We start from the raw sequence: 14318 nt of genomic DNA on the forward strand, positions 1-14318 counted from the left end.
CGCAAATCCCCCCAAGAAGTGACCCAGCATACAATAGACTGGGCAAATTAAGGCCCCTTATATCGCTATTAAGGGACGCCTTTAAAAACATTTATACCCCCCAAAAAAATACTGACAACTATTATACGAGCGTCCCCCTTTTTAAAGCGTTACACGCCGCAGGTACAGGGGCCTGCGGAACTATCCGTAAAAATAGGGTAGGATTCCCACAGCCCCTTGTTTCCAGGCGTGTCGACAAAGGCGCGTCTTACGCACTGGCCTATGACCCCTTGCTGGCAGTTAAATGGCGTGACAGAAAGGACGTCTTTATGCTGTCCACTGTGCACGCAGACACCTCCGTTACAGTTAGGGAGAGGGGGGCTGCAGCGGAGAAAATTAAACCGGTCTGCGTCACAGATTATAATAAATTCATGGGGGGCGTCGATCTGTCAGACCAGGCGCTACAGCCCTACCTTGTAAAACGTAAAACGCGAGCGTGGTACAAGAAGGTAGCCATCTACCTTATACAGATGGCTACATATAACGCTCACGTGATTTATAAATCGTCTGGGGGCACGCTGAGCTTCCTCCAATTTCAGGAGGAGCTCGTAGAAAATCTTTTATTTGGGACCACCGCACCACAAGACGCATTGCAATCGGAGGAGGTGCGGAGGCTAACGGAGCGTCATTTTATGAATCCCATCCCCGAGACTGCGAGCAAAAAATACCCCCAAAAACAGTGTCGCGTCTGCACTAAGCAAGGGAGGCGGAGAGATACACGTTTTTATTGTCCCACGTGCCCATCCCACCCTGGCCTTTGTAATTACCCCTGCTTTGAAATTTACCATACAGTTTTACATTATTAATTTTATTTCACATATAAAAAACGCCAAAAGGGTGTGTGGGTGGGGTGGGGGTCTTTTTAGGGAATCAGTTTTACTTTTATTAGTCCGTCTCCCCAGTTTTTCCTGCTTGAAACAAAAAAAACGGTCCTAAAACTGTCAAATTTGGTGAAAAAAATGAAATCACATTTATATTTCACTCACATTATAATTATTTTAAAAAATAAAAATGTAGCGTCAGAATGCCCAGTACACCCCTAGATAAATTAACTAAGGGGTCTTGATGTCAAAATTGGGTCACTAGTGAGGGGCATTTTATTATTTTGGCAGTTTACTATCTCTACTAGTGTGCAATGGGCCCTGTAAATTATTCAGTTGCGCCCTAAAATCAAACGGGTGCTCCATACACTATAGGCCTAGCCATGCGCCCTCTAAGAAAATTGGGGCTACAATGGGTATGTTTCTGAGCAAAGGACAAACAGGGGTATCCATTCTGGGGTGCAAATCCTAATTTTCATGTGTACTATAGAAAAAAGTCCTGTCTTTAAAATGACATATTTGCAAAAATATGAAATTTTAGTTTTTCTCTTCTAAATTGCATTGACTCCTGAAAAAAAACTGTGGGGTTAAAATACTCATGGCACCCCTCAGTGAATACGTTAAGGGGTGTAGTTTTTAAAATGGGGTCACTTGTGGGGGTATCTATCATTTTGACTCCTATGAGCCTTTCCAATCTTGGCTTGGTGTAGGAAAACAAAGTGTTCCTCAAAATGCTGAAAAGTAATGTTAAATTTGTACGTCTCCTAAATGGTTAAAAAAAAACAAAAGTTTTTCCAATGTGCACCCAAAATAAAGTAAACTGATGGAAATATATATCTTAGCAAAAATTTCTATATTATGTTTGCACATTTTTGAGATATTGCAGTTGGAAATGTGAAAAAATGACGATTTTTTCAAAATTTTCCCTATTTTGGCGCTTTTAATAAATAAACACAAATTCTATTGGTCAATTTTTTCCGCCTAAATGAAGTACAACATGTGGCGAAAAAACAATGTCAGAATCGCTTGGCTATGCAAAACCTTTCTGGTGTTTTTCCATGTTAAAGTGACACATGTCAGATTTGCAAAATTTGGCCTGGTCATTAAGGCGCAAACAGGCTTGGTCACTAAGGGGTTAACATGGAAAAACACCAGAAAGGTTTTGCATATCCAGGTGATTCTGACATTGTTTTTTTGCCACATGTTGTACTTCATTTAGGCGGAAAAAATAGACCGATAGAATTTGTGTTTATTTACTAAAAGTGCCAAAATTGGGAAAATTTTGAAAAAAAATCGTCCTTTTTTCACATTTCCAACTGCAATATCTTAAATATGTGCAAACATAATATTGAATTTTTTCTAAGATTTATATTTCCATCCGTTTACTTTATTTTGGGCGCATATTGGAAAAACTTTTGTGTTTTTTTTTTTTAACCATTTAGAGGACGTACAAATTTAACATTACTTTTCAGCATTTTGAGGAACACTTTGTTTTCCTACACCAAGCCAAGATTGGAAAGGCTCATGAGTGTCAGAATAATAGATACCCCCACAAATGACCCCATTTTAAAAACTACACCCCTTAACGTATTCACTGAGGGGTGTCATGAGTATTTTGACCCCACAGTTTTTTTTCAGGAATTAATTCAATTTAGAGGAGAGAAAGTAAAATTTCATATTTTTGCAATTCTATCATATTTTTTTCCTATAATTTACATGAAAATGAGGATTTACACCCCAAAATGGATCCCCCTTTTTCTCCCGTGTTCAGAAATATACCCATTGTGGCCCTAATGTTATATTTGAGTCCACAACGGGGCCCAAAATGAAAGGAGTAGTCAGTGTCTTTCAAAACAGAAATTTTGCTTGAAGTCCTTTTAGGCCCCTTAGCACACATGTAGAGTTCTTGAGCGCCCAAAACCATAGAAAACCCCCACAAATGACCCCATTTTGAAAACTAGACCCCTTAACAAATTTATCTAGGGGTGTACTGCGTATTTTGACCCCACAGTTTTTGAATGAATTCAAGCCAAGCAAAAGGAAAAAATTGTGATTTTCGTTTTTTTGGGCAATTCTGTCATTTTAAAAGCAGCGTTTTTTGTACAGCACACATATGAATGAAGACTTGCACCCAAAAGTGGATACCCCTGTTTGTCCCGTGTTCAGAGACATACCCATTGTGGCCCTAATCTTATGTCCGCATGCACAACAGGGCCCAAAATAAAAGGAGTAGTCAGTGGCTTTCAGAACATAGATTTTGCTTGAAGTCCTTTTAGGCCCCATTGCCCACTTGTAAAGTTCTTGAGCGCCCCAAACCATAGAGAACCCCCACATATTACCCCATTTTGTTAACTAGACTCCTTAACGAATTTATCTAGGGGTGTACTGTGTATTTTGACCCCACAGTTTTTGAATAAATTCAAGCAAAGCAAAAGGAAAAAATTAGGATTTTCGTTTTTGTGGCAATTCTGTAATTTTAAAAACAGCTTTTTTTGTACAGCACACGTGTGAATGAAGACTTGCACCCCAAAATGGATACCCCTGTTTGTGCTGTTTTCAGAAATATACCCATTGTGGCCCTAATCTTATGTCCGCATGCACAACGGGCCCAAAATGAAAGGAGTAATCGGTGGCTTTCAGAACATAGATTTTGCTTGAAGTCCTTTTAGGCCCCATTGCCCACTTGTAGAGTTCTTGAGCACCCAAAACCATAGAGAACCCCCACAAATTACCCCATTTTGAAAACTATACCCCTTAACGAATTTATTTAGGGGTGTACTGTGTATTTTAACCCTACAATTTTTGAATAGATCTAAGCAAAGCAGTAAGAAAAAATTGTGATTTTCATTTTTTGGGCTATTGTGTCAATTTAAAAACAGGTTTTTTTGTACAGCACATGTATAAATGAAGACGTTCACCCCAAAATGGATACCCCTGTTTGTCCCGTGTTCATAAACATACCCATTGTGGCCCTAATAGACTTACAGGACACATGGCTAAGCCTACAATGAAAGGAATACCCGTTGGATTTCAGGGTACAACTGAATAAATTCCAGGCCCCATTGCCCACTTATAGAGCCATTGAGCGGCTAAAATGATAAGGAACCCCCACAAGTGACCCCATTTTGAAAACTACACCCTTAACAAATTCATCTAGGGGGGTACTGCGTATTTTGACCCCACAGTATTTGAATGAATCTAAGCAAAGCAGAAGGAAAAAGTAACGATTTTCAATTTTTTTGGCAATTTTTTAAATTTAAAAGCAGTTTTTTTGTACAGGGTATATAGGAATGAAGACGTTCACCCCAAAATGGATACCCCCGTTTGTCCCGTGTTCAGAAACATACGCATTGTGACCCTAATTTACTTACAGGACCCATGGCAAGGCCTATAAAGGAGGGAACAACCGTTGGATTTCAGGGCACAACTGAATAAATCCCAGTCCCCATTGCTTATTTGTACTGAATAAAAATTGACTCCCTAAAAATTCCCCCCCCCCCCCCCCCGCACACACTCCGCACCCTTTTCGGCGTTCGCAAATGTTAGATAAAAGTAATAATGTGAACTGAGTGGTATTTCCGAAGACAGGGGTAATTACGGAGGCTGGTTGAAATGGGCCCATGGGGCAATAAAACCGTGTATCCCCCCTCCTCTCATGCTTTTTGGGGGTCATTTCTTGACCTCAGTGGTGGGTATGGGGTGTAAAAAGTGGTGCTCCGTGAGTCTCCGTAAGCTTGATGAGGTGCGGCGGTCTCGCACAGAAGGCGCTCAACAAGCTGCTCCTGGAACTGCAGGAAGGCGAGCGTTCCCGGGGCTTATTGTAAATTACGTATCACAGGTAGCGGTCTGAAGAACGCCAGGCTCACGCAGCCGTAGGTGGAATCCGCTTGCAGAGGCCCGCAGCGGATTCCAGCTGTGAGCCCGGCTGTGACCCTGCGTACGGCCGCGTAATGTACTGCGCATAACTGCCTACTCACACGGGCGGTCATGCGCAGTACACCTTTTTTTTGTTTGTATTTCCCGAACCCTCGCTTAGCGATGACGCGGGTACCCGCAGCCCGTATACAAGGTAGTTGCGTATGGGCTGCTGGTATATCCGCGACCATGGAGCACAATGGGCTCTATGTTGCGGATATCCACGGTAAAATAGAACCTGCTGTGTTCTCTTTTCTGCGAGTGGATTACGCAATTCCAACCCACTAATGTGAGCGGAATTGTGTAATCCAATGCGATTGATCTGCGTATTACCGCGGATCAGACGCATGCGGAATCTAATTCCTATCCGGTCATGTGAGACCGACCTATGTTAGAGCGCTACTTTTTTATTACGTGACCGGCGATCGCTCAATGAGGCCACCCGTCACTGCTCCAGGCTCTTGACGCCCGTTGGTCGCTGGGAGCAAGGAGATTTTAAATTTCCTGGGCTCCCCGACTCCTGCGCATGTGTCCGGTGTTTTGCCAGCGGTCGCATGTGCAGAATTCGGGAAGGTTCACGAAGGAGGATTGCGTTGGGGTTCAAATACGGAGGCCTCTGGTAAAAAGTTTCATCTCCTCTCACTGATCGCATCGGTGAGGGGAGATGAAACTTCAATTTATTTTTTTTTACTTTTACGTGATCGCCATTATCCATTGGATAACGGCGAACACGTGATCAGGAACCACTCACCGCGGCCCCCCTGTGAAATCTCCATGCTCTTGGCTATGTTTTGTAGCCAGGAGCAGGGAGAATTTAAATTATCCTGGCAATCCACAGCTTTTGCGCATGCGTCTGCCATTTTGGCATTTTGTGCACAGAAGCTGGGGTAAGGTCCGCGGATTAATCCGGGGCCTTATGTACATACTTTCATCCCCCCTCACGGATATGATCCGTGAGGGGAGATGAAATGTAAGCTTTTTTAACTTTTTTTTCCTTTTTTTTTTTTTATTTTTTTGCTTTTTACACTCTTTTTTTTTTAACTTGAAATGATCACTGTTATCCATTGGATAACAGTGATCACATGCTGGGTGACATCCCTCTGCTCCTGGCTACACATGGCAGCCAGGAGCAGAGGGATTTTAAATTTCCCGGGGCTCGAGCCCCTCTGTGCACGCGCCCGACGTCAATCATCGCATGCGCAGAAGGGGACTTCGGGTCCCAGGACAGCGGGACATCGGGGAGGACCGGGGTGAGTATTTTCACCTCCCCTCATGGATCCAATCCATGAGGGGAGGTGAAACTTTGCTTTTTTTAAAACTTTTTTTCACTTTTCCGGCGATCGCGGGTCCCCGCTGACATCTCCTGCCTCCCGGCTACCTACAGGAGCCAGGAGATTTTAAATCTCCCGCGGCTCCGGGCCTTCTGCGCATGCGGCTGACGTAATGCTGCCTGGCGCGCATGCGCAGAAGACCTGCTTCGGGGCCCGGAGGACGAGGAGAGTGGGGAGCAGTGTGGCGGACCCGAGTGAGTAATTTCAGCTGCCCTGATGGATCCGATCCATCAGGGCAGCTGAATCTTTAACTTTTTTAAACTTTTATGCGATCGGCGCTATCGATTGGATAGCGCCGATCGCATTGCCGGGGGAAGGGTCTGTGCAGCCCGGGATTACAGCTCTATGCTGTCGGCTACCTGCGGGCACCGACAGCATGGAGCTGTCACGTCCAGAGCCCAAGGGGCTTTATTCTCTGCAGGACACATGTTTTTACGTCCTCAGAGAATAAAGCCCACTTCAGGAGGACGTAAAAACACTATGGGCTGGTCGTTAAGGGGTTAAACATTAACCTTCTTAAGACTGATGGCTCACATGTAAAACCTCATCCACACCTGACAGTAAACCAAGCAAGATCATCCAGCCATTGGCCACCACAGGTGGAAGAATTTTTTGAAGTAGGCGATTACCGCAGAATGCAAACCCAGACTAATGTAGAAGAAGATGGCACCCAGTTAAGAGCATTTCAAGGTGACCTTCAAAGGATGAGGCAAAAAATGTCTCGCCACATAGGTCCCCATCACCGCCATCTTTTATTAGGTATCAAAGCTAAGCCCCCTCTTGTGACCCCCTTCACACGACTCATTCATCGGTTGTTCTCACAGATCAGGAGGTCAGGGGATTGGATAGTTAGTCATTTCTTCTCGCATCTTATTTGGCACCTTGGTGGTGGTCAGTGAGCACAGTGGTGCCCATTAGTTCAGCTCACATGACAAAATGCACCTGCCCTTTAAGTCGGTTGGTTCTTAACCCCTTAATGACGCGGCCATTTTTCTTTTTCCATTTTCGTTTTTTCCTCCCCCCTTTAAAAAAAATCGTAACTCCTTTATTTATCCATCGACGTCGCTGTATGAGGGCTTGTTTTTTGCGGGACGAGTTGTATTTTTCAACGGTGATATTTAATGTACCATATAATGTACTGAAAAACTTTTAAAAAATTCTAAGTTGAGTAAAATGAAAAAAAACAGACATTTTGTCATCTTTTAGTGCGTCTTGCTTCTACGGCGCACAGACGGCAACAAAAGCGACATGATAACTTTATTCTGTGGGTCGGTACGATTACTAGGATACCAAAATTGTATGGTTTTTTTTTACTATACTTTACTATACTTTTTTTTTTAAAAGACATTAAATTTTTTTCAATTATTTTCTACCGTCATTTTGTGCGCGCGATAAGTTTTTTATTTTTCCATCGACGTAGTTGAGCAAGGGCTCATTTTTTGCGGGATGTCCTGTAGTTTCTGATAGTACCAATTTGGAATACATACGACTTTTTGATCACTTTTTATTGCGTTTTTTCTGGGAGACAGGGTAACTAAAAAAGTGCATTTCTGGCATTCTTTATTTTTTTTTTTCGGACGACGTTTACCGTACAGGAAAAATAATGTGCTACTTTGATAGTTTGGACTTTTACGGATGCGGCGATACCAAATACATATTTTTAATGTATTATTTAGATTTTTTAATAATAGATAAGGCAAAAGGGGGGTGATTTAAACTTTTACAACTTTTTTTTTTTTTTCAATTAAAAAAAAACTTTATTGATTTTTTTTTTTTTACATTACTTTGAAGTCCCCCTAGGGGACTTTAACATGCGATGCTTTGATCGCTCCTGCAGTATGACGTAATGCTATAGCATTACGTCATACTGCTTTTTGACAGGCAGTCTATCAAGCCACCCTGTGTGGATGGCTTGATAGGCAGTCTGTTAAGGCAGCCCTGGGGCCTTTCATTAGGCCCCCGGCTGCCATGACACCTGCACGGCTCCCCCAATCTCACAGCGGGGGGGCCGTCGGGGGATTTAAATGCCGCTGTCAGAATTGACAGCGGCATTTAAATGGTTAATAGCCGCGATCGGCCGCTCGCGGCTATTGCCCGCGGAGGTCAGCTGTTATAAACAGCTGAAGCCCGCACTGTATGAAGAGAGGTTGCTTCACAACCTCTTTTCATACATACCCCGCAGCCACAGGACATACCGGTACGTCCTTGGTCGTGAAGGGGTTAAACAGTTGAGAATTGTCCTAGCCATATTACATCATCACAGGATCCAGTGCGACAAGGCTTAGGGCAGAACGTGGAGATGCAGTGGTGCTGCCCAGTTACTACTGGTAGAGTGAAGAAAGGTGCCCAATGCCAATCACTCAAAAGTCATGGCACTCGATTATGAGGCTTTTTGCAGTCGGGGGACATTGCACAGAAGAACAAAGTTTTAGGAGTAACTGGGTACCACGGCAACAAAGATGGATGGGTCTGCATATTTGATCTCACAACCACATTTTATAGTCATGGATTCGCCGTCAGGGTTATTGATTGGACCATTTTACATTATGAACCAGCCTTCTGCCTAAGTCCCCAGGCATTCAAAGTCATGTGATCCCTGAAGCCCCTGGCACACGCCACGTGGCCTAATATACTACATGCAGGACAAGACTTTCACAGTTCAGTGTGGGGGTCCAAATAAGTGTGAATGGTGTGCTTACCGCAAGGCCTTCATGGGGTTTTTAACCCTTCCTGCCTTCTGCTTCCCTGAGTACACAGTCCTCAATGAGCGCTGTGTACTGAAAGTGAAAGTAACATAACTTTCACATCGGGAGACGGGGGTTCATGTGACCGCCTGGGTTCCCTGCTACAGCAGAGCTGGAGGGTCAGACTAGACCTTGGACAGCTCTGCCAGTGACTACTGTCACTGCAGGGGCTGTTTTCCCCTGTAACTGGGGCTCCTATGGATGCCCCAGCTACAGTGGGAAAGTGTCAAATAAAAAAAGGAAAAGAAAATGAAGTTCCCCCAGAGGTCTTACATGATGTCATGGGGGACATAGATAGTAAAAAACATAATTACATACATCAGTAAAACAAAATTACAGGATACAACAACAATATATACAAAAGAAAGAAAATAACACGAAGCCGATGCCAACAAAAACTGTCGCTGTATGTGCCATGTGAACCAAAACCATAGCATACTATGGGCGGTATTTGCTGCGGAATCAGGAGCTCCGGATTCCAAAATGCGCATCCAGCCGCGTGCAGCCGGCCCTAAAAATATAGAAATAATAGGGTAAAATGGAAAATATATTGAAAAAAATTAGAAAACGATGGATGACAGTCCCAAGTGTAGCGGGAAGGCAGACAGGACATTTCACACCCCTTCTAAAACATTCTATTTCAGTCCTATCATCATCTAACCCCTAAAGGCCAAACTAATTTTGAATATCTGTAGAGTCTCCTTCAGTACATTTCCTGTTCGAGCCAAACCTCAAGGAAACGGGCTGTAACTTTTACTGTTCTGTACATATTTGCTGTAATTGTGGTATTACATAGGTAGGTTGTAGTAGTGGATCACATGTGGCACATGCATGAAGTGTAATACAAAACAGCCGTTACATGGGATCTTGGAGCAGGGCTGCTACAACCTCTGTTCTGTATGTCACTTGTAATATAGATTGGAAGCAAATAGTCATGAAATAGGTTGATGACTGCCAAGATCGTTAGTCTTTTGACTCTTGCACATAGTTACATTGACATTCAGGGACAGTACACAATTGGGAGTGTAGTGTTGTACGGTCTTCTGAGACTTTATCACATGACTGGTTTAGGTACACAGGCTCAGCAGACAATACAACACATGATATAATTAGATACAGCACTTCAGTAGACATTATTATACAGGATAGACTAAAGGCCCATTTACACGCAACAATTATCACTCAAAATTCGCTCAAAAGCCATTGTTTGAGCCACAATCGTTGTGTGTAAATGCTTCCATCTTTCACTCTTCGACTGAACGATGACTTTTAGGTGAGCATTAAATTCGTGGTTCAGCCGGAGAGAAGATAACACAGACCGCATGCTGTGTTTGCTGTCCATGGAGCTGTATTCTACACAGGAACGCTGATTACATTGTAATCAGCTTGCAGCACCATGGCAGAACAAAGGAGCTGAATGCAGAGAACAGACCACCTGCGGTTCTCTACATGCAGGTCCTGGAGCTCATTTACATGCAAATGAAGGTGATAAGCTGCTAATGCACATTAGTGTCCATTAGCAGTTTATGCAAAAATGATTATCTTTGCGTGTAAATGGGCCTTTAGATGCACAACCCAGCAGTTCACTGTCTATTGAAATATAAATCTCAAGACTTTTATGTCACTGCAAGGTCACTTTTGAAATTAAAAATTAAATGTGTTCCCCTGCAGAGACATTTCAGTGTGTTTGCCCTGTCATTCCCTGGCATGGATGCCCTTACTACCATCTATAGCACCATCCTGACCCAACATCTGAAGATGGGCAACTTCCCTGCAGCTCTGCATAAGACGACACAACAGCTGATCAATTTGGCCTTGTCCCTCCACCAGAAAGTCACCTCTACCTTCCTACCCACAGCCATCAAGTTCCACTACATCTTCAACCTGCGGGACCTGTCCAACATATTCCAGGTGAGTCTTCTGTCCTCGTTATTGGATAACAGTGTAAGGGCCCACCCTCATGAGCGTGTGCGGTTTCACTTGTGCAAATATGTAGCATATTTATGTGACCGAACTCTGCATATTCCTCTTTTCCCGTAAGTAAATACGTAGTGATCGCTGCGAGTTTACGCAAAAAAAAAAACACGAGAAGGGTGCATTAATTTCCTGCGCAAATATAAATGTGCCACGCATATTCACAGCCAATGTTTAATGCTCCCATAGACCTGCATGGCCAATTTTAGTCCGTAATATGGACCAAAATAACATATAGCGCAACTTTTTTTTTCACATGCGTAAAAAACCCGTGTTTGAATATCTCAATGCAAAACAATGGGGATTCAGCACATAAAATGCACACATGTGAGTGAGCCCTGACAGGTAGGCCTCCTTCACACCACCGTATGAGGCTTTACATTCAGCCGTATGCAGCGTTTTTTTTGCATGAATGAATACTTGACACGATCGAGTCCCGATCTTTATTCATGTATTTTTTATCCCATTCACACGAGGCGCTGCTGCCTAAATATCAAAAAATACGCTGAAGCGATGGAAAGCAACGATTGCTATAAAATGCTCAGAATATCAACTAATGCTTAATTACGGCGAGCTGTCTACTTTTTCTTGCATTGTACGCAGGGTAACTCCCTCCCCCTCCTTTTTTTTTTTAGCTGCCATAGACGTCTATGGGAGCTTGCTGCGTATCACGTCAAAAGTTAGGCCAAGACCTATCTTTCCACCCAATGTATTAAATTTGCGACCAAAAACGGTCATATATGCCCTATTTCTCAAGGCGCAATTTTTTTAGGCAGCAAGTAAAAACATTCATCTGAATAAACCCATTGAAATCCAATGATTCGGGTTATCGGCGTTTTTTTTAACGCGGCCAAATGCCTGAGAAAATACGGTCACGTGAATAAGGCCTTAGATGGCCGGTAGCACGTCAGTCAGCTCATTGCCACCAAAGCCATAAAGTGATTTAACACCAGAGACATTGATGTAATGGAGATGGCCGTAGACAGCGGAGGGAAACAGATCAGGATGGTCTGAGTTTATGCACAAGAAAACCTAAAACCAAAGATTTTTGGGGGGTTTGGCCTGGAGGATGAATGGACACCGCAAATATGGTATAGCTTCAACATATTTAAGATACAGTGGTGCCTTGGATTAAGAGTTTAATTCATTCCAAGATGGAGCTCTTAACCCAAAACACTCTTATCTCAAATCAATTTTCCCCATTGAAATGAAAGCAAAAGTCATTAATCCATTCCGGACGTGAAACTCTCCCACTGATTTTAATGGGGTTGATGTTGCCCCATTGAAAGCAATAGGATGCCGGCATCCCTGCAGTGATTTTTGGGGAAGGGCTTTAAACATAAGCCCTTTCCTGAAATCATCCCTAGCTGCAGTAAAAAAAATGAAAAAAAAATATATACTTACCTGTCTGCCGGGGCCCAGGCGCATCTAGCAGCTGCTTGTTCTCCCTGCACTGCTCTGAAGCTTTTCAGCAGGCAGGGATTAACAATGCAGGGAGAACAAGCGGCGGCTAGACACGCCTGAGCCCCGGCGGACAGGTGAGTATATATTTTTTACACAAACGGGGATGATTTTCAGGAAAGGGCTTATATATGAACCCCTTCCCCCAAAATCACTGCAGGGGTTGTCGGCAGGCCATTGCTTTCAATGGGGCCATCGGTGGTAGCAGCAGCGGCGGCCCCATTGAAAGCAAGGCTCGTAACCCAAGTTTTTGCTTTTAAATCAGAGCAAAAATTCGGGAGAGAGCCTGCTCTCAAGTCAAAAAGCTTATAAGCTGAGGAATTCTTAACCCAATCACTGTATCTGCTTACTGCTGATTAATGGTATTATTCTAATTTAGGCCCCCTGTTCACGGCAGTGATTTCGCCGGCAGTAAACCGCTGGCGAATCGCGCCGGCCCCTGTCCACGAGTGGAAAATCATTGCGATTCTCCACTCGCGGCGGACAATTCGCGGAATGCTCTGACTTGCCCCGATTCTCCGCAGCTAGCCTGTCTATCAGATAGGGCTGACCGGCGGAGATTCGACAGCGGCTCCTGCTCCCAGGCGGAGATGGAGGCCCAAGGACAGCCGGCCTCACAGAGGCCGAAAACCTGTCCTGACTTCATTCCTCTCATAGCAGCGGATTGGCTACAATTGTATCCAGACTAGACAATCCTCTGTGAGCTAAACACTTCAGCAGCAGGGATCTACCTCCGCCACTCAGAATCTGTTACAATGTGTCAGTGCTGGTAACATGAGCCACTATAGAGTTCAGACTGTTTTGCTTACAGAGCAATCCCTAGACTGATTCAAGTATTAGGCACGGGGGATGGCATCGTCTTTCCTTAAGGAGAGCACCTAGGAGGGGAGTGTGGACACTTATAAGACCAATTTGGACGCTAATTCTTTTGCGCTTAGAATTGAATAATCGAGTTGGGACCCATTAACTTTTCCTAATTATGACATAATCAATGCTCGTGCCAAATTTCATGTTTCTACGTCATCAGGAAGTGAGAGAATTAGTGGCAATGATGGAAATCGAACGATCTATGTGGGGGGGGGGGCGTAACTGTCAACGAAGCTTGCACGAGCCATTTATCGTAGGATAGATGTACTATGCCAGTAATCTTCCCAGGAGTATACTCAACAACTTCCCAAAGTTTCATGGCGATCGGATGAATTGTGTAGTAGCGCATAAAGGACAAACAGACAGACACGCAGACACACATACATTCAATTTTATATATATAGACTAGCTTACATACATTTGTTTTTATATATCTAGACTAGCTTACCCGTAGCGCGTTGCTGCGAAGACAGACATACATACATACATTCGTTTTTATATATCTAGATAACAACCAATCACAGCACAGCTTTCAGGTTACCTCAGCGGTATAATATATAACAACCAATCACAGCGCAGCTTTCAAGTTACCTCAGCGGTATAATATATGACAACCAATCACAGCACAGCTTTCATGTTACCTCAGCAGTATAAGAAATTGCAACCAATCACAGCACAGCTTTCATTTTACCTCAGCATTCGCAATATCCAGCAATTGTCTTGCGAAACGTTCGGCGGATGCATCATTTTGTAGTTGAACACGCATCCCGTTGCTCGTAATGCCTTTTGCTTTAGTGCTTGAAATGGAAATCAAGCGATCTTTGTCTGGGGAGCATATCAGTTGATGATGCTCGCACGCGCGCCACCTATCATAGGATAGATGTACTATGCCAGTAATCTTCCCAGGAGTGTACTCAGCAACTTCCCAAAGATTCATGGCGATTGGATGAATGGTGTAGTAGCGCATAAAGGACAAACAGACAGACATACATTTATTTTTATATATATATATAGATGACATCAGGAAGTGAGAGAATTAGATTCCGTACGTAACATTTGGACGCTAATGCTTTTGCGCTTAGAATTGAATAATCGAGTTGGGACCCATTAGCTTTTCCTATTTATGACATAATCAATGCTCGTGCCAAATTTCAAGTTTTTATGAC

At 43.5% G+C, this 14318-nt stretch overlaps 1 protein-coding gene across 1 annotated transcript in view; it reads left to right on the plus strand.

Moving 5' to 3' along the window:
• The window catches only part of DNAH9 (dynein axonemal heavy chain 9), a 313610-nt gene that overhangs the window by 164484 nt on the left and 134808 nt on the right, over positions 1-14318 (plus strand). The window contains exon 40 of the mRNA XM_066587296.1: positions 10522-10761. Coding sequence (XP_066443393.1) covers positions 10522-10761 — 240 coding nt within the window. The remainder of the gene's footprint in view (positions 1-10521; positions 10762-14318) is intronic.

The sequence above is a fragment of the Eleutherodactylus coqui genome, chromosome 13 (assembly GCF_035609145.1).
Source record: "Eleutherodactylus coqui strain aEleCoq1 chromosome 13, aEleCoq1.hap1, whole genome shotgun sequence".
NCBI lineage: Eukaryota > Metazoa > Chordata > Amphibia > Anura > Eleutherodactylidae > Eleutherodactylus > Eleutherodactylus coqui.